The sequence below is a fragment of the Carya illinoinensis genome, chromosome 3, assembly GCF_018687715.1.
Source record: "Carya illinoinensis cultivar Pawnee chromosome 3, C.illinoinensisPawnee_v1, whole genome shotgun sequence".
In the NCBI taxonomy this organism is placed as follows: domain Eukaryota; kingdom Viridiplantae; phylum Streptophyta; class Magnoliopsida; order Fagales; family Juglandaceae; genus Carya; species Carya illinoinensis.
The window spans coordinates 5,490,755-5,514,898 of record NC_056754.1 but is presented as its reverse complement, the minus strand read 5'-3'; the positions used below and the strand labels follow the sequence as shown (position 1 = coordinate 5,514,898).

At 37.0% G+C, this 24,144-nt stretch overlaps 5 protein-coding genes across 9 annotated transcripts; 2 read left to right on the top strand and 3 right to left on the bottom strand.

Annotated features, from left to right (window-relative positions):
- The first annotated feature begins 156 nt into the window (after positions 1–156).
- Positions 157–6,845, top strand: LOC122302801 (ultraviolet-B receptor UVR8-like). Its single transcript, XM_043114223.1, has 11 exons — positions 157–634; positions 757–901; positions 1,010–1,120; positions 1,221–1,281; positions 1,601–1,719; positions 2,857–2,942; positions 3,136–3,337; positions 4,810–4,863; positions 5,723–5,836; positions 6,280–6,336; positions 6,546–6,845. Exons 1-11 carry the CDS (start codon positions 603–605, stop codon positions 6,747–6,749), a joined length of 1,185 nt encoding a protein of 394 aa, XP_042970157.1. The 5' UTR covers positions 157–602; the 3' UTR covers positions 6,750–6,845.
- LOC122302803 (membrane protein PM19L-like) lies at positions 6,773–8,432 on the bottom strand. The gene is made up of 5 exons (XM_043114228.1): positions 8,106–8,432; positions 7,586–7,763; positions 7,438–7,486; positions 7,090–7,290; positions 6,773–6,967 (listed from the first exon to the last, which is right to left on the bottom strand). The coding sequence occupies exons 1-4, from the start codon at positions 8,236–8,238 to the stop codon at positions 7,111–7,113; spliced, it is 540 nt and encodes a 179-aa protein (XP_042970162.1). The 5' UTR covers positions 8,239–8,432; the 3' UTR covers positions 6,773–6,967; positions 7,090–7,110.
- A 508-nt stretch (positions 8,433–8,940) lies between these two features.
- On the bottom strand, positions 8,941–15,101 carry LOC122302799 (RHOMBOID-like protein 9, chloroplastic). 5 transcript variants are annotated; one of them, XM_043114222.1, is made up of 8 exons: positions 14,769–14,825; positions 13,472–13,563; positions 12,317–12,854; positions 11,167–11,389; positions 10,853–11,018; positions 10,459–10,629; positions 9,814–9,968; positions 8,941–9,382 (listed from the first exon to the last, which is right to left on the bottom strand). In XM_043114222.1, exons 3-8 carry the CDS (start codon positions 12,846–12,848, stop codon positions 9,133–9,135), a joined length of 1,497 nt encoding a protein of 498 aa, XP_042970156.1. In that variant the 5' UTR covers positions 12,849–12,854; positions 13,472–13,563; positions 14,769–14,825; the 3' UTR covers positions 8,941–9,132. The 5 variants fall into 5 exon arrangements, with proteins under 5 accessions (XP_042970156.1, XP_042970153.1, XP_042970155.1 ...); XM_043114219.1 differs by lacking the exons at positions 13,472–13,563; positions 14,769–14,825 and adding an exon at positions 14,840–15,101; XM_043114221.1 differs by lacking the exon at positions 13,472–13,563 and having other exon boundaries at positions 14,769–14,895.
- A 1,262-nt stretch (positions 15,102–16,363) lies between these two features.
- LOC122303964 lies at positions 16,364–18,936 on the top strand. The gene is made up of 3 exons (XM_043115969.1): positions 16,364–16,509; positions 18,152–18,349; positions 18,449–18,936. The coding sequence occupies exons 2-3, from the start codon at positions 18,176–18,178 to the stop codon at positions 18,797–18,799; spliced, it is 525 nt and encodes a 174-aa protein (XP_042971903.1). The 5' UTR covers positions 16,364–16,509; positions 18,152–18,175; the 3' UTR covers positions 18,800–18,936.
- Positions 18,937–20,251: 1,315 nt separating this feature from the next.
- On the bottom strand, positions 20,252–23,705 carry LOC122302422 (protein FAR1-RELATED SEQUENCE 5-like). The gene is made up of 7 exons (XM_043113677.1): positions 23,619–23,705; positions 23,476–23,550; positions 23,239–23,367; positions 20,903–23,152; positions 20,692–20,781; positions 20,523–20,600; positions 20,252–20,398 (listed from the first exon to the last, which is right to left on the bottom strand). The coding sequence occupies exons 1-7, from the start codon at positions 23,703–23,705 to the stop codon at positions 20,252–20,254; spliced, it is 2,856 nt and encodes a 951-aa protein (XP_042969611.1).
- Between the last annotated feature and the right edge of the window lie 439 nt (positions 23,706–24,144).

Genomic DNA, 24,144 nt, shown 5'->3' with positions numbered 1-24,144 from the left:
GCTTAGAATCTGGAAATTGAGGGTTGTTGAGGCATCGACTGCTGCAAATAGCTAGCATGGATGCTCCAATTATTTGGCATCTCAGTTTGAGTTGTTATCCTTTAAAATAAAGCATATACGAAATCTGTCATCATACTTGCGAACTCCGTGAGAAAACTGAGAGAATCATATTCCATGATCCATCTTCGCTATGTTTGGAATTCTACTCCTGGCTTGAAATTGAATTCTGGTAGTTGGATGGATGCCTTCGTCATGCCGCCTAATATACAGTTTTCGTTTTGGAAACCAAACCAATATTTGATTGCCTCTGTTTGGAACGGAGGAAAATGGATTACGGAAAGTCGCACACGAAATTTTTAAGCCATTTTGCTTGCCCCATACGACATCGTTCCCTGGCCCCCACCTTTTTTCGCCCTTCCTCTACATGAATATATATTCTTCGTCGTCTTCCACTGGACTAGTGAAAGCATTTTCGAACGACTTGGGTTCGCTTTCCTCAAATCAGTAGAGCATCGGATGGTAGAAAGTGACTTTATATCTATCCCTGGAAGTAGATTAAAATAAAGAAAAGAAAAAGGATAAATATACAAATACGTACTCCCATGGCGTCCAATACTTCCGCTATCATCGCTTGGTGCGTACTTCTATCTCTCCATACAAGCAATAAGAATGAGTATGATCTTTGCTAATAAAGTAGAATGAACTATTCTTTTTCCACTTCTGTTTTTTGTTTTTGTTTTTTTTTTTTTAACTCAGGGGCTCAGGAGAGGATGGGCAATTGGGAATCGGGAATAACGAAGAGAGAGAATGGGTTTGCGCCATTAAAGCCCTAGACTCGCAGTCTGTCCGTTCCGTCGTCGCTGGCAGCCGCAACTCCCTCGCCATTTGCCACGACGGCAAGGTCCCTTCCTCTTACTCTATTGCTTATTCACGTTTTCTTATTTTTACTGCTGGGACTATTGTGTTATTAATTTCTTTTTTGGATGTCTGGTGATTGGGTGCTTGATAGTTGTTTACGTGGGGGTGGAACCAAAGAGGGACACTGGGACACCCACCAGAGACCAAAACTGAGAATATTCCCAGTCAGGTTAAGGCGCTTGCCAGTGTTAAAATCGTTCAGGTAATTGCTATATTTTGATAACTAATGCTTCTGTATATGGAAATGATTTTTTTCTTTTCGCCATTGTCTGATTTAGTGGTGTTCTTTTTATTTGTTTCAGGCGGCCATTGGTGGGTGGCACTGTTTGGCTGTTGATGATCAAGGCCGAGCTTATGCCTGGGGTATTGTAACTATGATTCCATTGTTGTTCGTCTGTTTACTGAGAGAGATTAGGAAAAAGACACCAAATCATTTTTCATTTATAATTTAGCAAAAGAAAAAAAGGTTCACTCCACTTAGCTGAGTGTTAAATTTAGATAATTTGAGTTCATGAATGTGGCATTTTGGAAACCTTCCTACTGCCCACGTGCATGGCTGCGTCCCTCGCTATTATTAATAAAAATCTTTAACTACTTGTCAGTAAAATTTGGAAAATTTTCCACCTAAAAAAAAAGGACATAATGTTGGTTTCCGCTTTGATGTGTGGGAAACCTAATGCAGGTGGGAATGAGTATGGGCAGTGTGGGGAAGAACCAGAGAGGAAAGATGACAGTGGTAGGCTGTTGAGAAGGGATATAATGATTCCTCAGCGCTGTGCACCAAAGTTTGTAGTTCGCCAGGTAATTTTACTCATGTTAATGCATGGTTATGGCACTATAAGTTATCACATAGAAGGAATCCTCTGGCTGTATTTCTTTTCTCGGAAACCTGTCCTTATATGCTTTTTAGTGCATGATCTCTACATTCCAACATTATAGATATTAATTTTGATGAACTTTATTTGAATCTCATGGCATGCAAATGAGCTTGTTCTTGTTTTCTGGGAAATGAATTCTCAGCACCATCCTTGCAGGCTGATAGCTTTAAAATATATGTTCTATAGCTAGGGCAATGACTGAAGAATTTAGAAGTCAGCTCCTTTAAATTTCTCCCATGTTGTAATTCAGGAAGGCAGTTAGACTAGAAGAGGATCATTATGCTTTATATTACTCTGTCTTTGGATGTCATTTTAACTCACAAAACAGAAGTGACACCAGTTTAAAACATAAGTTGGTGTAGCACTAGGGGTATCATTATGGAGTCTTCACGACCTGCTGTTAGTTGCTATACAAGCTTGCTAACACTTTAAACAAATTCAGTGGCTACTATTGATTTAGAGAATGAAGCAGATATTGGTTTCCACCATAACAGGGTCTTTTTCAAGGTTATCATGGTTTCTTAGTTAAGAATGTACTCTAAAATTTGCAAACTGTCAAGGCTACCTCTGCCTGGTTGGTTAGTTAATGAATTATTGGGGGTCATTAGTCCCAACTTTGTAGCTGTGGAGTTAGACTCTATTCCCCTTTTAAAGACACTAGAATTTCATATAGTGTCTCTGTTGCATTAAATTATTGTTTTCTATACACTTCCTTTTCACCTGCTATATTTTGTCCTATGATTCTTGGCTGTTCTCAATCTGTGCTTTAGACTTTGGAAATGTTATCTTGGGTCAGTTAAGGGCTGTTCTCATATTTTGCAAAGTTTTAAGTGTTTTGAAGCTGATTGTTACTTAAGATAGCTCTTCACTTACAATGACATTCATATATACATACATACATACATATATATAACATGCTCATCTATTCTGCATTCACTGACGGGCATGACATAGAAGTTTTTTTGTCTCCGCCTTTTCTCCCCAAGCATCTGCGTAGATGCAGATTGGCATGAGGGGCTTTATTTGTGTTTTGGAGATCTTATAATTTATTATCTCACAGGTAGCTGCTGGAGGTACTCACTCTGTGGTACTTACACGTGATGGGCATGTATGGACATGGGGTCAGCCATGGCCACCTGGAGACATGTATAATCCCCCTTCTGGTTAATTATATTATTCTATTTTAATACATCTGTTTTACCTAATTACTTAAATAGCATGGTTTGATATAACTTATGGAGTGTGCTGTACCCATACATATACCATGATAGTTTGCTGCCTGCTTTTAACTAAGTCATCTCTATTTTATTTTTACATATTATTTATACCATATGTCCAGAAAGCAGATCTCTGTTCCTGTTCGAGTTCTAGGTCTTGAAAATGTGAGGCTCATTGCAGTTGGGGCATTTCATAATTTGGCTCTCCAAGAGGATGGGACTTTATTGGCATGGGGTAATAATGAATATGGACAGCTTGGGACTGGAGACACCCAACCAAGATCACATCCTGTTGTTGTCCATGGGCTTTCTGGTCTTACTTTGGTTCGTAATTCAGTACTTGAAATCCTTATGTTTTACCTGTATCGTCATTATGTTGCTTCTTTCAAGTTTGTTATCTCTGACAATCCACAATTTCTAAAAAAAAAAAAACAAAACAAAACAAATTGTTCTGTTTGGTTGAAATGTGTGGAAAGCATGCTTAGGCACAGGGCAAAGGCCAGGGCAGTTATAAAGCCCTGGTTACTGTACTTCATCTAGTTGCAAGCTTTTGGGCTTTCAACAATAGCCCTAGTTCATGATTGAAACCTCGGCTTTCAAGGTGCAGTTCAAGTGTGCCTTGAGCCATGATACTCTCTCAAAGCAAGTGAAGAAAAAAGCCTCAAGAATCAAGTTGGTTTACTGTGTTATCTTTTTCATCCCTAGACAATCTTATTTTATTGGTGAAGTTATCTCACATTTAGGTGCCGTTTGGATAGTGAGTTTAAATGAGATGAGTTAAGATGAAAATTGAAAGTTCAATAAAATATTAATAGAATATTATTTTTTTAATGGGTTATGCGGAAATCAGTGGTAGATTTACTCGCATGTTGGACTAGACTTCATACTTGCTCTCAAGTGGCAGCTGCGTGGAAAATGATTCATTTGTGCATTATGTGGTGTATTTGGTTGGAAAGGAATGAGATGTGTTTTAATAATAGGGAGCGCAATGTAGAGAACTCTGGGAATTTTTTGTGTTCCTTGTTTAGTTGGTTTTCAGCTAGTGTACTTAATGGAGCGGCTGTCCATGAGTTTTTGTCCTCGTTTTTCTAGTATGAGAATGTATTTAGGCGTTTCTTTTGTATACATCTTGTGTACTTGGGCTTTGCCTTTTGCATTTATTGAATAAAATTTTTACTTATCAAAAACTATATATATATATTTAATATTATTATTATTTTGGGATTTGATAAGGTTGAATTGTTTATTATATTTTGTGTAGGAATTTAAAAAAGTTGTAATGATCAGATCAGATAAACTCTTAACCTAAATGGGGCCTTAATGATATCTCACAATGTCATTAATAAAATCTTATCTTATTAAAAGATAATATTGAACTCACAACCTCACCTTCCAACCATGTCTTCTTTTTCCCATCACTTATTGTGCCTGTTCTTAAAAGAACAGAATGTTTCTTATACAGGCAATGTCTTTTTTTTTGGTCCAACCATATTTGTTGAAAAACCCACTATAGTGGTGTTCGCAGAAACTTGGTTTCTTTGCAGAGTAATCATGTACAACTACTTAATGCATATGAATCTTTCAAACGATACTGAAGATTCAACTTACTTTTCTTCATAAATAAATCCTTTGTGGGAAGGTTTAGTTTCAGGAACAGTCAGTAACATATGCTACTTAACATCAAATAAAACTGCAAATCTGTTGGCTTCATTTACTTTCAGTTTTTTTTACAGGTTTTGGGATCTTGTGCCTGGTTTAGCTAGTCTGATAGTCACCTTACCTTTTTGCACCTTTAGGTTGATATTGCTGCTGGAGGTTGGCATTCTACTGCATTAACGGATGATGGAGAGGTTCTCTCTCTCTCTCTCTCTCTCTCTCTCTCTCTCTCTCTCTCTCTCTCTCTCTCTCTCTCTCTCTCTCCAAAGAGATTCTTTCTTGTGCATGTCTATTATGATTTGTGTGTAGTTTTTTTCACTTGTTCAGGTGTATTTTTAAACACGAAGGTTCTGAGATGTTGACATAAATAGGCATATAGTCGAAATACATGAGGCATATACAAGAGCAACACCTATACATTGATTGTTTAGAGATTCAAGAAAGTTGTGAATGTTCACGCCATTAAAGTGTTAAAGAAGTGCATTTTAAGCTCGTCCATTGTCCGTTTGCGATCCTCGAAACTTTTTCCATTCCTCTCCCTCCATCAACAGTACCACAGGCAATGTTTTACAACCAATTTTTTTCTTGTCATTTCTTATTAAAAAAAATATATCATATTTGCTTATTAATAAAAACTCATTTTGGTTGACTTTTCTGTAGGTAGGTCACTTTATCTTGATGTTTAAACTTTAAATGCCTTTTCATTCAAGAGGCCATGATTTTGGCTTTGTGGTGTTCTGCAAAATGCAAGAAGCGCCTTTGCTCTTTTGGTTGAAAATTATGTGCCAGGGGCTCTATCCTGGTTGGAAGAATATAGTTATAAACTTTTTATTGAGAGTGTTTTTCTATATATATAGAGTGCCAAAAATGGAAACTAGTATGACGCATTAAAGTGCTATGATTGCACTTTTTTCCTCTTATATCAATGTTTTATTATTAAATCTTTTATCACCATTCTGATCCTTACGCAATGACCTGCCTGAATGGACAACTGACTGGGCCATTGCCTACCGCCTGCTGGAAAAGGAGTTAATACATGACATTCCTTTCTAGGTGTATGGATGGGGAAGAGGTGAACATGGGAGGCTAGGATTTGGAGATAATGACAAGAGCAGTAAAATGGTGCCTCAGCGGGTTCATCTTCTGGCTGGAGAGGACATTGTTCAGGTACCGGTAAAGATTTTTTTTTTGCATAGATTTTTTTTGTAGATTGATTTTGTATATCGACCAATATCTATCAGTTTGCTTAATTGGATTGTGGGGTCTGCAATTGATGTCCAAATCAGTATCAGTTCATGAATGTGTCCGCACGATGATGGATGAATCGGACACAAAATCAATCCACCAGGTTTTTTAACTTGTCCAAATCAGTGTGGATTGCCAACGTAGTAATAAGGGAAGCAACATTGTAAATAACTTCTGGTGTTTCCCATAGCGGTCATCACCTGTAAAGGGATTTTCTGCCAACACAAATTACGGAAAAAGAAACGGTGTTTACGTGATTCCCCATGCATATTTAATTTGTAGCCTCTATGGATGTCCATGTTGCTTTCTCTTCGCTATCATTGCTGTAGTTTGAGATCTTCTGGTTTTGTTCAAATGGCGTCCAGGTGTCTTGTGGAGGCACGCACTCGGTTGCACTAACTCGTGATGGGCGCATGTTCTCGGTAAGTATTACGACTCTTTTACAGCAGCACCGTGGCTTTGGTTGAGATATTGAATGCAATGCATTCTCGGATCATTTATGGTCACTGGATGCTTGCTAGTTTCTAGTTATCGCGAGTCTTGCACCATATCCTCGCTGTTTTCCAATTCCTTTCAATTGGTCGACAGTTGGGAAGTATTACTCATGATGACTGGTCATGACTTTTGGCAGTTTGGTCGAGGTGACCATGGGCGTCTTGGATATGGTCGGAAAGTCACTACCGGTCAACCAATGGAAGTGCCCATAAACATTCCCCCTCCACAAAATGTTAGCGAGGGTGCAGCTGAGGGGAGTTGGATAGCTAAACTCGTTGCTTGTGGTGGACGCCACACCCTAGCTATTGTAGAATGGAAGACCAACGAGTCTAAACAGTAAGTGATAAATAATGCTACCGGATGTTTAGAAACAGAATAAGTCACTCAAAAACTTATCAACAAACCAATAAAGAAAGAACAATTTGATGAGATAAAATTGCCAAGCTTTTGGCTTAATGTTGTTTGTTTCTTTTGGTACCCCTTTTTTTCTTGTACTCCTCGTTGGGAAACCTTTTGGCAGCAATTGTTGGTACCCCACAAGTGGTTCTTTCCGGTTTCCTTGAGAAATCAATTATGCACAAAACATACAAAAAAGCATGGCGATTAGTTCTATTTGACTCGAGAGCTTTCGGAAAGGGAAAGAAAATGAAGACATGTTTGTTTCATATAAGCTCACTAACAGAATGTGCGTGCGAGAAGTTTCAGGTTTCAGGAGTGTCTGTCTTCTGGGGTTCATGACCCATGGCAATGCCACCACCATGGCCATTGCCGTCTCTACGATAACCTGGTCCATATGTACTGTTAAAAACCCCAGCATGCAGAAGCCCCACGTACAGCAACTGAATCAGCAGCGATATGAATAGAAAGAGCTCCAATGTTTTCTGCAAATCATCACGTTATGACGGCAGAATTTAGTTTGGTTATCATATAATCTGGCCTTTATTTTTTTGGGCATGGTGGTACGTCATATTCATTATTTTGATTAAATTAAAGCATGTCCAAGCAATTTACTAGAGATCATCCCTTACCAGGCGATTTCCTCTGTGTCCTCCCAAAATGATTTCCTTGCATGCCAGACTATATCAAGAAATTGCTTAGAAAACAAGATCAGCGTTTGAATTGGAGCATTAAACGAGATGCTGAATTTGAACAGGGATGATTGTGAGAAATAAGTACCCAAAAGCAAGAGCAGTAATAGCCCAGGAGATAGCTGCTAGAGAGCCTGCTGCAGCCAGACTATCACTCCGCCAAGCCCGAAGGTGCGCAAGCCCATGAAAAACAGAACAAGCCCCCACCACCCCCGCTAACAAAGCGAAGAACAACATAAAACTCGTTGCAGGATTCCCACCCAAATCTGTAAGGAAAATGATATATTTACTATTCCTTTACAATTCATTTACTACTCTTTTTGTATTTAATTTTTTTTTTAATTTTTTATTTTACTTAATAATTAAAGAAATGAGTATTAGTAAAATTATATATTTTTTTAATTTTTTTAATAATTAAGAATGTTAAAAAATTACTTAAAAGAAAATAAAATAAAAATAAAAAAATTTAAAATATACTTGAGTAGTAGATGAATGGTAATAGGATAGTAAGGCTATCACTATCCAATCTGTAAAGATATCAAAGAAAGAAGCTCGTATACAAATACTCGAGGGCTACCCAAACAACTGAGAGAGAGAGAGAGAGATACGGGGGTGATTCTGTTGACCATCGATGTATTTGTCGATGGACCATCCAGCCAGTCCAAGAACTACAAGATACACCACCAAGTTGACCGCCAAAAGAGGACCGAGCAGGTCTCTACCACGCCTTCGAGCAGCCATCTTGTATCAAACACGCATACAGAAAAGGTTTGTGGGTGGTTTTGAAGTTGATGAAAGGAAGGCTTTTGTCTAGATGGTTTTTGGTTCAGGACATTCAAAATGTATACATTTTAAAGAACCTTCATGAGCGGGGTATTATTTAGGGGCCCGTCTTTTGTGGGTACCTTCTGGTAAAAGCTATGAAATTTGAGTAGCTTCTGGTAGCCGCTATGGGACCCTCTTTGGTAACGGTGCACTTTCTAGGACGCGTGGAAGGACGTGTGTTCTTTTGGGTCGGGTGGCTTATCAATCCGAACGTCTTTCACTTCCTAACAATCTTTTGTTTTATTTTTAGATTTCGTTGAATAAGAAGAGATCATATATAAAGCGTATCTTCAAAACAAAATATACACGTATAGAAATTAGAATAAGACTAACGGAATCAAAATATTGATCTAACGGTGCGGCTAAAAGCTACAGCAGAGAATGGCGGTAATCAACAATTTTAGAACAATATTCCCGATCTCTGTATCGTTTTTTGTGTTGTTAACTCGTGGGAATCTTTAAACATCGACACATCATATAAAGGATATTGCATGGCTATTACGGTACTAAAGACATTACGAGTAGAGTTTTCCCTATATAAATTTGCTCATACAACAGTGAGCAGCAGAAACAAGTGATACGGATGGGATTTCAAGCTAAGAAAAGACACCTCGTGCATTGAAAATTTCACTGCTCTTATTGTTTGCAATTTCTACATCCTTTGGCAAAGGGAGGAGAGGGAAAATGAAAACAGGAAAAAAATATATTGCATCCTATTGATCTACATGTACATGTATTGTCTTGTTTCCCAGATAAGACTGCCCCCTTACACGCTACATGAATTTAGAACCAATACTAATATATTGCATCCTATTTCCACAACTGTGCAAAGTTGTCGGATGCTAGGGCGTTTAGAGGAGGTTCGATAAAGAAAAGTAAAGAGCTCAGAACAACAATGAAGATAGTGAAAAAAATAAGTGATTTACAAGGATCGGCATATCGTCTAACAAGTGTAATTCCCTCTTCTTGACCCGCTCTTGAAGATGCATCGTCTAGCTGAAGTGTTGGGCAAGTGAAAAAGCCATATGCTATACCAGTAAAAGCTGCTCCAAAATGTGTCCTGCAACATTTATGTACAACCAGATTCAATTTTCATAGCATCTCACTTTTATATTTTGTTCTTCTTTTAACTCTGACTACTAGACACCACAAAAATCTTTCACTGGACAGTATTTTCCCAAACTTGCCTTTGGATTACATACTTCTATAATTTCCATGCTAACCAAATTTCAAGATCATTATAGATGAATGAGATGTAATAGACACGAAATTCGAAGCACAGTCTTTAACACAGAGAAAACATGTAATCCAGAAGTGAGATTCTCATAAAATTAAAGCCTAAAAACATCCTCAATCCTTTGGTACGGCAGCAGTGGTGCTATTGGAGCTAGAGCTCATGGATGCAAATTTCTCCTCATCTACATTAACTAGCCTAAAAAATCTGTTCTTCAAGTAATTTAGCTAATTAAGATCATGAAGCAGAGACCTTACCAGTCATCAATTGGACCGAAATTACTTAATAAGAAGCCAAGAGCTGTAATAATTATTGCCTTCTGAAAAATACCAACTGAAACATCTTTTGCAATCACATCTTTGTTTTGGAGCTGATAAATGAGCCAAGCTCCTATTATGGCAAAAACTGGTCCCTGCATGTCAAATTGACTTAGTTAAATACATAAAGACGAAAAGAAAAGGTGATGAGAAAAGACACGGAAACTGATCTCAAGATAGGCAACCTTAAGGTGGACATAAAAGTTATATATTGTTGTTACATAAAGCAAATGTTGAAGGAGATTGTGCAGGATTTGGACCCAGCTATACCACAGGAGCAAGAATACAAGTTTTTTTTCCCCCTAAACTTGAGTGGTTTTGCAAAGGCAATACATTTATTAGGTTTCTGAAGTACTAATTAATTTGAAATTTACTTAGGCAAGAACTATATGGGTTTGGATATTTGACATGAAGCATCCTAGGTATTCAATTAATATCTCTGAATTGACGATCATACCAAGTTGAAATTTTGTTTATGTAAGATCTGTGATATGAATGATGTTTCATACAATCTACCATGAAGGAATAAACGTAAAGCATTATGGAATTACTTAAAGAAAGGAAAAGAAGTTTTAATGCTCTTACTGTCCCACCAACAGTCGGCTCTGGTGTGTGAAGAAAGCTCGTCAAGTTGCCAGAAATTCCTCCGAGGATATAGATCAAGAAAAATGTAAACGAACCATAGACTCTGCAAACCTGAGGCCCAAAAGTAAGAAGTCCCCAACATCCAAGAGCCATGTGAAGAGCTCCAGAGTGCTGCGCATACAAAACATTTTGAGAGAGGGGGCGAAAAAATGATTCCACCCTCCAAAATGTGTTAATGGCCAACCCCATAATGTATCATGTCCTCAAATTGAGCAGGCAGACTAGTTTTTAAAGTAAATGTTTAGAGTGATCATTTCAAGTGTGAAACAAAAGAAAATGCTAGAAACTAGAAAGCTATAGAATGGAAACACGAACCCAATCATCAATCTTGTACCAGAAACATTGGTGTCACCAGCCTCCACCATTCTCCAACCAAGATCAAATCATTTATCTTTGCCCCATATAATAATGGGAGAGAAAGAAGCTCTACTTCAGAGTTCCTTATCGGACTTGCCATCTCAAACAGAAAAACTGCAATATTTATAGAAACCAGCCCACCTCTGCATCCAAACAAAGAGTAAAGAAGCATTAGAGAATTTTGATACTTGTAGACATGATGAAATACAGAACATGAAATGAAAACTAACAGCTAGAAAAATTCATACTGTGTCAAACGTAAAACTTCATTACAACAGATCAGGATTTTACATTAAGTAGAGATTGGATGTTTCATCATCCTGTCGTATGTCTTGTGAACCTTCTGGACCGCTACTACCATATCTATTTCTTACTCTCTTGAAACTCTTCGGTTCCTCCTCATTGTCTGTTTTGGAATTATCACTGATAGAGAAGGGTTTTCCTACTTGATTGTCTTTGGCAGTATGCTCAACAAGAGTACTAAATGACTCATGATAATTTTCTGATTTTTCATCTGAAGGAAAGACAAAGCATACAAGATCAATTTTCCTACTAGATATAACCAGTCACAAGATACTTATATGATGGAAAGAATTAAGCATTGACAACTCATTAGATGAAGAAGCATTGTGGTTGATTCTAATCGTAGTATTATAATCACCTATCGTAAGTCTTCCTTATATTGCTTCAAAATGCCAAAAGTTTTTCTATTCTTCCGTAGCTGGTGAAGTTATCAAAGTTTCGTCCTTTCTGATAAAATCAGTAGGGTAAGAAGAAAACTGGCCAATTTAAGAAATTCTCTGATATACATCAAAATATCAAACGAAGTGGTCATATGAAAAGTCTTGTTGGCGTAGATCCCAAATATATCCTAAAAGATTGCTGGCACTTTGCATACACGGATGTTATCAAATAGCATGCAGGGATGTAGTCGGAAGGGCACTTTGACTCGGCCAATGTGGGACTTACACAACAAAGCTGAAGATAGGGTTCTATATTAAAGTGAGAAAATTGATGAGCAACACAGGTATTTTAGCAACAAATTACTCATAAAAAGGTCAACATTGAAAATTAGGCTTTTATAAGTCCTAGTTTTGAGTAACATCCAAAAAGAGTAGATTTGAGGTGCAATGATGGTAATAGTTTTGCATCTTGCCAATTTTCACCTTTTCTTCTATTTTTCCAATCATGCAACACAACGCATGTGGAAGATTAATATACAGCCCAAATGGGTGTTGAAAATGATAGTGGAAATGTTATGATACTTAAACATCTCTCTACTAAAACTGCTTAGCCTCTTTTTCAATATCGCAGAAGATTTATAGGTCACAAAGACCGGTAGTTTCTAGTTCACAATGCTAAACTGATGGACAAGCATAGGTCCTTGAAACCAATTCACTCACCAAAAAGGAAGGGAAAGTTCGGGATACTGATATATTACCTTTATTAAGTTTTCCCAGATAGTCATTGAGAGAACTCAACCCCGTCTTTGATCCGACACGACCATCTCCATTATGTATCTGCCTTGTCTTGTCTAAAGTAACTGAAGGAGATGATTTTGCATCATCTTGGAGTTTTCCAAAATAAGAATCTAATGATCTCAGCTGCTTCTCATTGTTAACAGATTCTGATGCATAACGAACAATGTAAAGCTTTTCTTGACGTGAATCATTGCCTGAAATGAATCTTAGATGGCTTTCTGTAAGATGTGCCATCTGAAGGACAGTTACTTCGGTCATGCTCCTGAAAAGTGTAGAAGTACTTCCATAAGGCAAATGTCTAGGGTTATTCGCTTTTCTTGTCTTGGTTCTCGTTATGGTATCAATAGTAAGATATGAGATGTGCCGTCTCTTGCATATTTCACTTGAAAGTGAAGCGAAGGACCTAGGACCATCTGCCAACGCCATACATCCATACATGAAGCCTCTTTGGTCTTTATAGGTCATTTTGGAGCATATTGGAACCACAGCCATGTAAACCTGAAAGAAGAATAGAACAGAGGAGGGTCAGCAATATCCATCTATGGAAAGGTTTCAACGTACATAAATTTGCATTCGATTTCACGACAATATCATAGATCTGAAAATACGAGCACAAAGGAAATGTAGACTCTTAAGATGCTGACTTTGTTTTTGTCTTTTATTACTTCGCACTGCCTGGAAATAATCTTTTCTGACCACAATATATACTACTTTTGTTCTCTAGGCGTTGAACTAGCGGAAAAGTACTTCAACTAGAAGAGAATAAGAAATATAGTTTTGAGCATTCATTCATTGCTGCGGGAAGGTCGGGTGAGTATCCAACATTAATGAAATATTATCCTGCTAGGCTGAGGCCATAGATTGAGGTTCTAAAGAAGCATCTCTGTCCCATTAGATGGCTTTATGTGATAGACCCATCTGGCATACTCTTCCTGCTTCGTGGAATTTAATTTCTAGTGATGGCTTCAAAGAAATATACAGGCTGCCTATCCCCACACCATTTAGTTAATAAGCACTTGAGTTTATATAGTTGAATTAACTAAATTACAGCACACACGTGGTATGGGCAGAAAATAGAGCATAAAACTAGAACATTTTTGTCTCTGAAAAGATACCTTTCAGCTTATTATCCTCCATAAAACCATAAAGAACACCTCTCCTAGTTCAAGATAAATCCAACCGGATGAACTACCTGGCCACATCACATCTGTACAGGCATTTTAAATTGACTATCCTCGATATCATACGAAAGCAAAACTTCAATTGAAAAAAATATACCCAGTTTTGCGAAACCACTATAAAAAAGCACAAGAAAAACCTTGAAGATGGACTAATCTAAAGAACCAGTATGTTTCAAGAATCCGTATTAAGCAAGTGCAACTCGGGCCACTAAAAACGTGGAATTTAGGAAGAAACGGTCATGTGGATAGTCACGCATTATTAGAAGACAGATATCTTTCCCCCACCCCACCCTCCCCCAAGGGACAAGCCAGGATTGAATACTTTTAAATCTGAAATAAATAGTTGAATTCAGATTTTTTAGGAATATCTTTAAAAAAGTGATAAAAATACATATAAATAAGAAAGAAAACAAATAAATTTCAAGTTTGTATTTTCTCATGAATACTGTTAATTTTACATCTAAAATTTTCATATATTGCAATTAAAAGGTGAGATTGAGTTATATAAACGACCTATATAGAAATTATAAGAAATATGTAATGTATATAAACTATAGACTAAATTTGTTCTATCACTTAATAATCATCATGTATTGCATTAACATATATTTAAAAAATATTAAGCAGCACAATTACATATTGCATAGCTATATATAAGTGATCGTAGGGACTTTTATTAAATATGTTTCACCCAAATAATTATAATCTTTAAAAAATAAATAATCTAATGTAAATATTATATTTTAATTTAATTTCTTGAAAAAATTGGTTACCATGATTTATCTTTTCAGAGGCTTGGCCCCCTCGGCCGCCTTGGCCTCCTTACTGCTCCCCAAAAGAAAAAAGAGAGAAGTAGAAGAAGGATAACATATCATCAAACATATTATCTTCATCATTGGACAGCCAAGGAGGTGTGGGTAAAGGGAAATATCGAAACGTTTAAATCTTAGTTCCTCCGTATATCCTCAAGAAAACAAAACAATTACTCTTAACTAAAACAGACATGCACTGAGTCGGTGTTTTTCAGAATCAATAAATGATCGAAGACAACGTAAACACACAGAAGATCCGTTTCGAAGTTGGAATCTATATCCTTCCCATCAACCTTCTAAGCAACCAACCAGACGATAGTTATATAGCTGAGTTTACAAAAACAGAAAGCTAGAAAAGGAAAACCAGAAAGATGAAGTTACAAATGCCATGAAGATCATAAATGTAGGCAGTTTATTACCGGAAGAGAAGACAAATTACACTTATCACTTCCCAGAAAATTGCAGAAGTTGTTTGGTAAGGTACTAGTACCTGGGTACTTTCTACTTTCATAGTCCCAATAATCCTGAAACTTTGGATTTTAAAGAACAACGCCAAGTGCTGAAACCCCAAAATATTCCCGGCTTATCTCTGTTGGCCCAATTAGATATCGCCACGCCTGTCTAGAAACTGCCGATAAGGATTTGCATGGACCCACTGGTTATTTCAATTTGTTGACAACTCTCGTTAAACGGACGCAGGTCCAACCGTCCAAGGGCTGTCGCGATCTGAGAAAATGGCTTCGAAAGATCTTCTTAAATTACCTTTCTTTTGAGGACCTTGAAGAGATTCGAATCCAGTCTCGCAATAGCCATCACGTGGGATGTTTTGGCCCATCCTGAAACCTAACGAATTACTGCCAGAAGAGCTGCATGGGTATGTATCTTTCTTTTCCCCTCGGCGCCGTGTCCATTATGTATAATGTTTATAAAGAGTACTTACCCATTAATTATCAGTATAATGATTATCATGGTCCATGCCGGCAGTGGATTTTCTAGTAAGCTTTGGATTCCCAAGCGACTTGGAGAGGCCTCTAGGGATGAAATCAGAATTGAGTATTGATATTTGCAGGCATTGCTGCATAGTTTATTTAAAAAATAAAAAATAAATATAAGATTTATAAGAAAAAAATATTTTTTAATAATAAAACATACCTTTTTTTTTTAAATAATTATGTGATCGTTATACAATTCATCGCTTTATCTAGCATTACGAAGTTTCAAGTTTAAATATAAAAAAATAAAAATAAAAGTATTTAACAAGCCAATTGATCTTAAATCTTTTTCAACAAAGATAATTAATTATCACATTCATTTTCAATATATATAGACTAATAAATCATTTATAAGAAATTCGTCATTTATTTTGTTTCAAAACTTTATATCGACAATATTAAAACTTGAAAAAGTTTATTTTACTTTTATTTCAAAACATAATCCTAACATTAACGTTTATGATTTGAAGTTCTTGACTTATTCATATTGTTTAATCTCAAAATTTAAAATAAAATGTAAAGAAAATGACCCATAAAAAGTTATATTTTGATATTTATAACTAATTTAAACATTCGTATGACATAATAAATCAAGCTAAAAAAAATTGAGTTTACGTAATGAAATCAATGAGCATGTATATGATGCATGGAGAGTAAAATATACTTAAGATAAGAAAAATGCACATCTAATATTATTTTATTTTTCATTTTAACATAGTTTCAAATTAAATTAATAAAAAAAAATATATATAGTTACAAGCATAGTTGTGCACTAATCTGTGCACCAATGTGATGTGATTGATCAAAGAAAAAGTCTTGTTGCAGGCCACTTGCGGACGGATTCGCGCACCAGGCTGACGTGGACATTAATGAAACGGTGAGTTTCATTCTAAGCGGGAAGATGAATTTGACAAACCGGCTGCAGTCCTTTCGATATTCACTTTTCTCACCTTTTTCTTTTTTCACTTCTCCTCTCACCTCTCAGCTCTCATCCCTGGTTTGACAAACTTCTCCTCTCACCTCTCAGCTCTCACTTCTCCTCTCACCTCTCACGCCGTGGGAGCAAAGGTCGAAAATCCTCCCCATCACTTCTCCTTTCGTTCGGAACCACTGCAGTAAGCCGGGGTGGCGCAGATCTGTGCAGTCGGGAATAAATATATCGGAAGAGGTCTCTCTCTCTCTCATGCTTAATCGATCTTCGATCGTTAACATAGGATATATATTGTTGTTTTGCTTAATCGATCTGTACTTGGCCTAGGGTTTTCTGTAGGACTTGGCCTAGGGTTTTAATTTTTTGGGGTTTTCTGTTGGACTTGGCCTAGGGTTTTATTTTTTTGGGGTTTTCTGTGTTTTTCTTGTTAGAAGCCCCTAATCTGTTCGAAGATGTTATTTAGGGTTGGTTTGAGTAAATTAACATGATTTGTATACATTTTATCGATCTGTACATGCTGTTGGACTTGGCGAAGGGTTATAATTTTTTGGGTTTTCTGTTTTTTTGTCTGTTAGAAGCCCCTAATCTGTTCGAAGATGTTATTTAGGTTGGCTGTGAGAAAATGAACATGATTTGTAATACATTTTCTCGATCTGTACATGTTGTTGGACTCGGCTTTGGGTTTTTTTATTTTTGGGTTTTCTGTGTGTTCCCTGTTAGAAGCCCCAAATCTGTTCCAATATTATATTTAGATTTGCTGTGAGAAAATTAACATCATTTTTAGTAGATAATCTGGATCTGTACATGGTGTTGGATTGTAATAGGCCACTATTTTTTTAATTTTATTTGGATTTGAGGAATTGTTAGAAGCCCCTAATCTGGTTTTAAGGATACCCATGGATTTGGATTTGTTTGGATTTGTTTGGATTTGTTTTTAGTCTTGTGAATTGAAAGCAACAAAAAGTAAGTCTGATTTCCAATATCCAAGCTCTGTATTTTCTGAATCCATCTGAAAACAAGGCTTGAGGCCATACAAATATGTTATAAACTTTCACCTTTGATGGTCCCATGTGTTTGGCCCTTCAATCTTTTTAATATGTCGTGACATCAATAATCTATACGCCCACCAATATCTTCGTTGTTCATTTTCTGTTTTTGCAATATTGTAGCTTAGACTGCCACTTCTTGCATTTTTATAAATAATCTGTGTAGTTTTAGCAAGAACATTTTTTTGTAACTTTTTTAATTTAGCTTGTTTACTTTTACTCTGTCTTTGATGTTAGAGATTTGCACTTCCTAAACATATATAACGGTTATTTCTTGATTTGTATACAATTATCTTCACAAATCCCGACTTGACTGGCAACTTTTTGTAAAGTATGTGCGCGCTGGGATGTGGACACCATCATATGTGATGAACTAGTTTATTTATGTTTAGAGTTCCATACTTTCTGCATATAGCAGTATGTGAAGTGAACTTAAGTTTTCATTTTTACAAGTTACTTTTGCAAAGTATGTGTGCGCTTGGATGTGGATACCATCATGGTAGATGAACCAACTTTTTTTTTTATCTCCTAGTAATTTGAAGTTCCTATTGATATCTATTAATGTACCAAAGTACACTTTGCTAAAGCATTAAACACACCTTTACACTTCACTTCAACCCAATGTGAAGCACAATATGTGTAACTCCTTTTGCACTTGATTTTTTAGGATTAAACTCAGCTCCCCTTCGGGTGGATTAAAAATAATATAATCTTTTTAAGGATTAAACCATCTAACGTTTTGGGTGATTAAACTCTCCTGTTTTAAAAAAAAAAAACTTGTAAACCCCAACAGCAAACAATGAATGAAAAACACTAATATTTTTTAGCAACAGCATACTCCATTGTTGATTGGGAACATGTTATCTGAGGGAGATAAGGTATCATCGTCAGTTTCTTCATCTTCTATTGTTAATCATACTTTGAGAATCAACCCAATTTGCAATTGTGGGTCACCTGCTTCACTTAGAACATCGAACACGCCAAGAAATCCGGGCCGATCATTCTTTGGGTGTTCAAAATACAATACCAAGGTACAAAAATTAATTATTGTATACTTATCCAGTACCAATTTCAGATTGACTACACCATCCTTCACATTCTCATATATGTTTGTTTGTTTGTTTATATAGGGATTACCACATTGCAACTTTTTCATATGGGCAGATAGTGGTAAGGAAATGGAGAATGACCTTATGAAAGTATTCATTGAGATTTTGATGAAGAAGGAAGAGCTCCAGAAAACACATGAAGAGTTGCAGAAAACACATGAAGAGGTTCGCCAATTATTGCAACTTTTTCGAAGAAGAGAGGAAGAGGTGCGAACAATGATGGAAGAGGTTCGACATTGTTCGGAAGAGGTTCGCCGTAGAGATGGCGAAATTGTCAAGCGGGAGGTGGAAGTCCGGCGTCAACGCACACATATTCGTATATGTGTGGCAGTTTCTATTTTACTTTATTTGTACTTTATACGATCGCTTTGAGTATTAATAGGCATTTAGTTGTGTTTTGTATAAATTTATTAGTGCAAGTTCAGAAGTTGGAACTTTTGGGACAACTCTTTTATGTTGGTATTTGTAATTTTTGTGTGGAAATTGAAGTGTATACATGCCTACAGGTCTGGCAACTTACTAGTAGAAATCTGGAACTTTTTTGGGGAAATCTGGACAGTTTGGAAGGTGCTTGAAATGTAGTTTATGCATGATAGACTTTTTTATTTGAGTAGTTCAGCTGGACCATGCAAATCCGAACACCTTACTTGTGCATGATAGCCTGTTTCCGTCATCATCTTCTTTGATGAGGCATAATAAAGAGGACTTTGTAACAAGTATATACTTGGCACTTTAGTGAAGGTTTTAGATCAAGAGGACTTCTGGGACAGATTAAGCGGATGATGATTTTTGGTGAAAATCAAGTATATACTTGCCTTCTAGGAGACACTCACTCGGCTACATACAACTTAAGTGGCATGGATGGTTGCCACTTTACGTAACTCATGATGAATATAAGCAAAATCTATATACAGTACATTATGATTGAAGATAAATTCCTTTAGTGTTTGTTTTACTCGGCAGGAAGCAGGGGAAGGTGCTGACCCCATCTATACCCCAAAAGCAACCCATAAAACAACACTTCCTTGCTCGGCACATGAACTTGGGTTCATCCACAACAAATATTTATATACGATTCAGGATTAGACTAAATCAGCAATTGTAAAACCTGTGAATCATCCACAACAAATATATATATACAGTAAATCTGAAATACACTCTCCCTACCAAATCAGCCCCTAATCTCCTTCCATATTATGCAGGAAAATAACGTCATTCACATGGGAAAAAGTTGGAACATACAACAATTACTTGAACCCCTGATCGACAATAAGCTCTTAAGTTCTCAAAAAAGTATTTACAACAAAGGTCCACCCTATGATAAATAATTACATAGCTATATGCCCAACAAAAAATAATTACAACTTCTCCACCCATCAAATGCCTAATTACAAAAACTAATTAGTAAATAAGTCAATACAAATGATTACAAAAATATTATATCCACCCATCAAAAAATTGCAACTCAAAAGCTGGATCAACGCACACAAGCTCGACTCCCCATCATTATTCCTATTAATCTTCCATGGCTTTGCACAAAATACTTCCCAATCATCAACATGATTAAACTGGAAAGTAAAAGCACCCAATACAAATGGATATGCCCAATCAATTTTCAATATATATGGTAAATTAAGATGTTTAAAGCAAAAAATGACATCAAAGTATCATGTGCCCAACAATATTAAACATTTAATGCCTACTAAAGTTAGTGCAAAATATGTGTATGCGATGGAAAGTGTATTTTAAGTTTAGCTAGCTGAAAATCCTCAAAATACCACTTCCTTCACATGCGGCTTATATATATATATATAATGCATGTACTCAATACTCCACCAAACATGCAAGTGTATTTTTTCCACAAGTAGATATCTTGAGCATCATGATTAAACATTCTATGTATGATAATAGATGCAAAATTGCCATACTTCCTTCATGATCAAGCTGGGTTCCATCCGGATGAAGTTGCATCTGTCACACGTATAATATAACGGTTAAAATTCATACCCAATACATCCTCTAAAAAAAGAATTCACCATGTGAAAACATTTTTCATTTAGTTTGAGATGACAAAAATCTAACTAAATCATCTTACACTTTCTTGCGTCTCATTCACCGCAAAGTCTAGCTCGGTGACACTAAAGTCCAACACTTCGGTAGTGTTTTGAGGAGGCTAATAATACAGCATGCAAAATATTAGTAAGAAGTAAAGTTTAACCATGAGAAATCTTTAAATACACAAATATGAAAAACCCAAATGAAACCTGAAATGTGACACTTTGTTGTGTCCCAACAACTGTGGAACCAAATAAATTCCTTCTAGTTCCCAGAACTTCGCCTTCTACTCCATGCGGCTACAAAGGAAGCAAATAAAAACCAATTTCTATTAAGTCATAAAGGCATAATAACAGTAAAACACACTTTCTTGAAGCAGTAAAATCTGGAAATTCCACCCTAGTCTGTAATTGAGTTAACCTGTTTACGTTTTCCTTTCTGAGTAGCCTTCTTTGTCGTGGGTTTAATATGTTCAATCATGGATTTTTTCCTGAGAGAAGGCGGTCTGCCTTTTCCTCTCACTACATGGGGACTCAATACATTCTTAGAAGTGGCAGTTGTGGTGGGCACGGCAGTTGTTGTAACATTCACCTTTGATGGCGGCTTGTTCGTGCGGTAGCCTAAGTTCATTGCATCTAACTTAGCTAGCATATCCTCAGTGTGCTCATCACATGAAGATGCATTTGTGGCTACTTCGTTGCATTTCTTGATGATATGTGAATATCTGCATACTTCAGGCCTCTCATCAACCCCATCGTAACTACTTCGTATAAGAGTGTAAGTTCTCTTTATGTCTTTCCGCCATCGATCTAGTATGTACTTTTCTGGCACCGAGCGGACTTTGTTAACTCTCATAATGCCCAATACATGCCTACACAATACCCCTCTCATCTCAAACAAGGCACATGAACACTTCACCTCACATTCAGCCTCATTAAAGTACACCGTGTGGGTAACCTCCTTGATGAAATCATCAACATTCACTTCATCTTCTACATTGTATGTTGCAATTACACCATCCTTCCTGTGTAGAGTTGGAAGAGTTGCAAGCATCCCTATTACTTCTTTTTGAACTTCTCTAAATTTATTGCAAGTGTATATGTCTTGAAAAGTCTTCTCAAGTGGAGAGGGGGAGACGACGGGAATTGTAACATTGAATGACTGGAAGTCCGCCGCACTTTCATTCTCAATCTTCTTCCTCAATGCATTATCGAACTGATCGACAAACTCTTTTAAGTTTGTCTTAGCATGAACATACCCGTCGAAAAACGCATTCATACTCTCGCTTCTTTGGGTTGTACTCATTCCAGCCCAGAAAACATCTTTCATGAATACCGGTGCCCAATACGTACACTCAGCATATAAACTTTTCAACCAAGCATTATCCTGCAAGTTGTACTTCGTAATTAACACTTCCCAAGACCCCTCAAACTCCTCAACTGTGTGAGAGTCATACACACAATTTAATAACCCAGTTTTCAACCCAGTTTTGAATTCACCATGTGAACCTAGCTTCTCAGGCAACTTTTTCAAAATGTGCCATAAGCAAAATCTGTGTCGACTGTTTGGAAAGACAAGGCTTATTGCATTTTTCATGGCTCTATCTTGGTCCGTGATAATAGCCTTGGGAGCTTCACCGTCCATACAATTACACCAGGTCTGAAATAACCATGTAAACGTTTCTGTATCCTCACTAGAAATTAATCCTGCGCCCAACAATATCGACTGTCCATGGTGGTTTACACCCACAAACGGTGCAAACGGCATCCCATATCTGTTTGTCAAATAGGTCGTGTCGAAAGTCACAACATCACCAAAATATTTGTAGGCTGCCCTACTTCGTGCATCCGCCCAGAATACATTCCTCAACCGCCCGTCATCATCCATATCCATTAGTGAAAAGAATCCGTCATTTTTGTATTGCATCCGCGCAAAATACTCACGGAGGGCTCCAGCACCACCTTTCCCAAGTCGAAGGTGGCGTGCCTTGTCAATATAATTCCGACAGTCCTTTTCATTGAATGGCAAGTTCTCAAACCCACCCGCTTCTTGCACAAGAGAGGCAAAACTCTTGTTCATTCTTATCCCAGCTTGATCATTTATGTCTAACACTCTCTTAACAGACTCGCTCACTTCTCTATTGCAGCGAAAAAATCTCGACTTTTGTGGACTTAAGCCGTGATTATGGGAATTATCTACACTGTTCACCTTTAACACACCTCTTTCTAACGTCACATTTATTCTTGCCTTACAGTCTGTCTTTGATGTCGGACGTGGCCTGGCAACATTAGACGTACGGTTCCGTGCCTTCCCACCCCTGGCACAACCCAATGTGACATATCTCAGGCTCCCATCCTCAAACCTATGGCTCCTCTGAGTCATTATCCCAAAACCGCATTGTTGCCCATATCTTTTATAATAAGACAATAAGTCCTCTTCAGATTTAAACACCATTCCCAATTTCTGCTCCTCAACAATATCGGCCCTTTCAGTTTGGGGCACATTATCATGTGGCCCAGACAGATCATCACTCCCCCCAATAACAGTATCCATACTTTTTCCAGTAGACTCAGGTGTGGGATCTTGGGTTTCATCAACATGGCTTGAACTTGCAGAGTGTAGACCACTCGAAGGGTTAAGATTCGACTCGCATGGGGGCAACGGGTTTCCCTGCAGTTTACACCCACAAAATGAAATAAATCAATTTCATACATGGTTAAAAATAAGTGCAAAATCTGCTTGGGTGAATTTATCACCTGACTAGTTTGTGTAGATGCACTGGCTTCAGGACGCTCGAAAAATGGGGGTAACCACGCATTTGGCATTGGTGGATGGCAACCATGCATATAGTTTGAAAAATCCGGGTAACATGGTATTGGTATCACCTACAGATTATGAAAAAAATGTGTATTAATATAGCTCACGTCATTTGGTTCTAAAGGTTTAATATTAGTACATAAATACATCGTCTCTTGGTTTAATTGAGATGTCACCTGGGTTGGTAGATTGGTTGATGGATTTGCAGTTGGAGACGTCGATCCCAGTGGATAGAATGGTATTGCTATCATCTGTGGAACAAAACCAGTCATGATAAAGTCACTTTCAGGAATTTAAGATAATTTGCTCAGTTCCATACCTGGGAGGGAGGATTTGTGGATGGATTTGTTGTGGAATCTGCTGTAGAACGTGTTATAGGATATGCATGGTCCTTCCCTTTCTCCATCTAAACAAAGCATTAGAAAATTCAAAAAATTTCTTCACTATAATTTTAATCAAAGGCAATAAAGTAATTACAATTCTTTTTAAAGCTGGCGACGTGTTCTCTGTTAAGTAAATTGGAATCAATCCTCCCTCCTTGGTTGTAATTATTTTAAGAGATATTAAAAAAAATAACTAAGTTTTAATTGTGTAAAGCCGGAAGAAAAATGCTAGTATGCTTTAACAAATGTTGCTAAAACATAACTGAATTACATGTATATCTAAGAAAGTTGATGAATTAAATGACATGCCTATACCCAAAAAAACAATTCTGGTACCTTAAGCATAACCATGTAATCATGTAGCAAAATAATAATATATATATTATTATATATTGCAGAAAATATACAAAGTTCTCATTTAAGCATTCATATAATATTCAGTACATTTTGTTCTCATTCTCT

What these genes read in the sequence shown, in the direction of transcription:
- LOC122302799 (XM_043114218.1), bottom strand. Translation starts at nt 14,860, where the DNA reads ATGAAAGTAGAAAGTACCCAGGTACTAGTACCTTACCAAACAACTTCT. An exon ending in TCTGGGAAAACTTAATAAAG is followed by an intron (nt 11,390 to 12,316) that starts GTAATATATCAG and finishes TCTTTCCTTCAG; the next exon opens with ATGAAAAATCAGAAAATTAT. An exon ending in ACATCCAATCTCTACTTAAT is followed by an intron (nt 11,019 to 11,166) that starts GTAAAATCCTGA and finishes GTTTGGATGCAG; the next exon opens with AGGTGGGCTGGTTTCTATAA.
- LOC122302803 (XM_043114228.1), bottom strand. Translation starts at nt 8,238, where the DNA reads ATGGCTGCTCGAAGGCGTGGTAGAGACCTGCTCGGTCCTCTTTTGGCG. An exon ending in TGGTCAACAGAATCACCCCC is followed by an intron (nt 7,764 to 8,105) that starts GTATCTCTCTCT and finishes TTTTCCTTACAG; the next exon opens with ATTTGGGTGGGAATCCTGCA. An exon ending in ATTACTGCTCTTGCTTTTGG is followed by an intron (nt 7,487 to 7,585) that starts GTACTTATTTCT and finishes TTCTTGATATAG; the next exon opens with TCTGGCATGCAAGGAAATCA.
- LOC122303964 (XM_043115969.1), top strand. Translation starts at nt 18,176, where the DNA reads ATGTTATCTGAGGGAGATAAGGTATCATCGTCAGTTTCTTCATCTTCT. An exon ending in GTTCAAAATACAATACCAAG is followed by an intron (nt 18,350 to 18,448) that starts GTACAAAAATTA and finishes TTGTTTATATAG; the next exon opens with GGATTACCACATTGCAACTT.
- LOC122302801 (XM_043114223.1), top strand. Translation starts at nt 603, where the DNA reads ATGGCGTCCAATACTTCCGCTATCATCGCTTG. An exon ending in CCATGGCCACCTGGAGACAT is followed by an intron (nt 2,943 to 3,135) that starts GTATAATCCCCC and finishes CCATATGTCCAG; the next exon opens with AAAGCAGATCTCTGTTCCTG. An exon ending in CTGGAGAGGACATTGTTCAG is followed by an intron (nt 5,837 to 6,279) that starts GTACCGGTAAAG and finishes AATGGCGTCCAG; the next exon opens with GTGTCTTGTGGAGGCACGCA.
- LOC122302422 (XM_043113677.1), bottom strand. Translation starts at nt 23,705, where the DNA reads ATGGAGAAAGGGAAGGACCATGCATATCCTATAACACGTTCTACAGCA. An exon ending in AACAAAGTGTCACATTTCAG is followed by an intron (nt 20,601 to 20,691) that starts GTTTCATTTGGG and finishes CTGTATTATTAG; the next exon opens with CCTCCTCAAAACACTACCGA. An exon ending in TGAATGAGACGCAAGAAAGT is followed by an intron (nt 20,399 to 20,522) that starts GTAAGATGATTT and finishes TACGTGTGACAG; the next exon opens with ATGCAACTTCATCCGGATGG.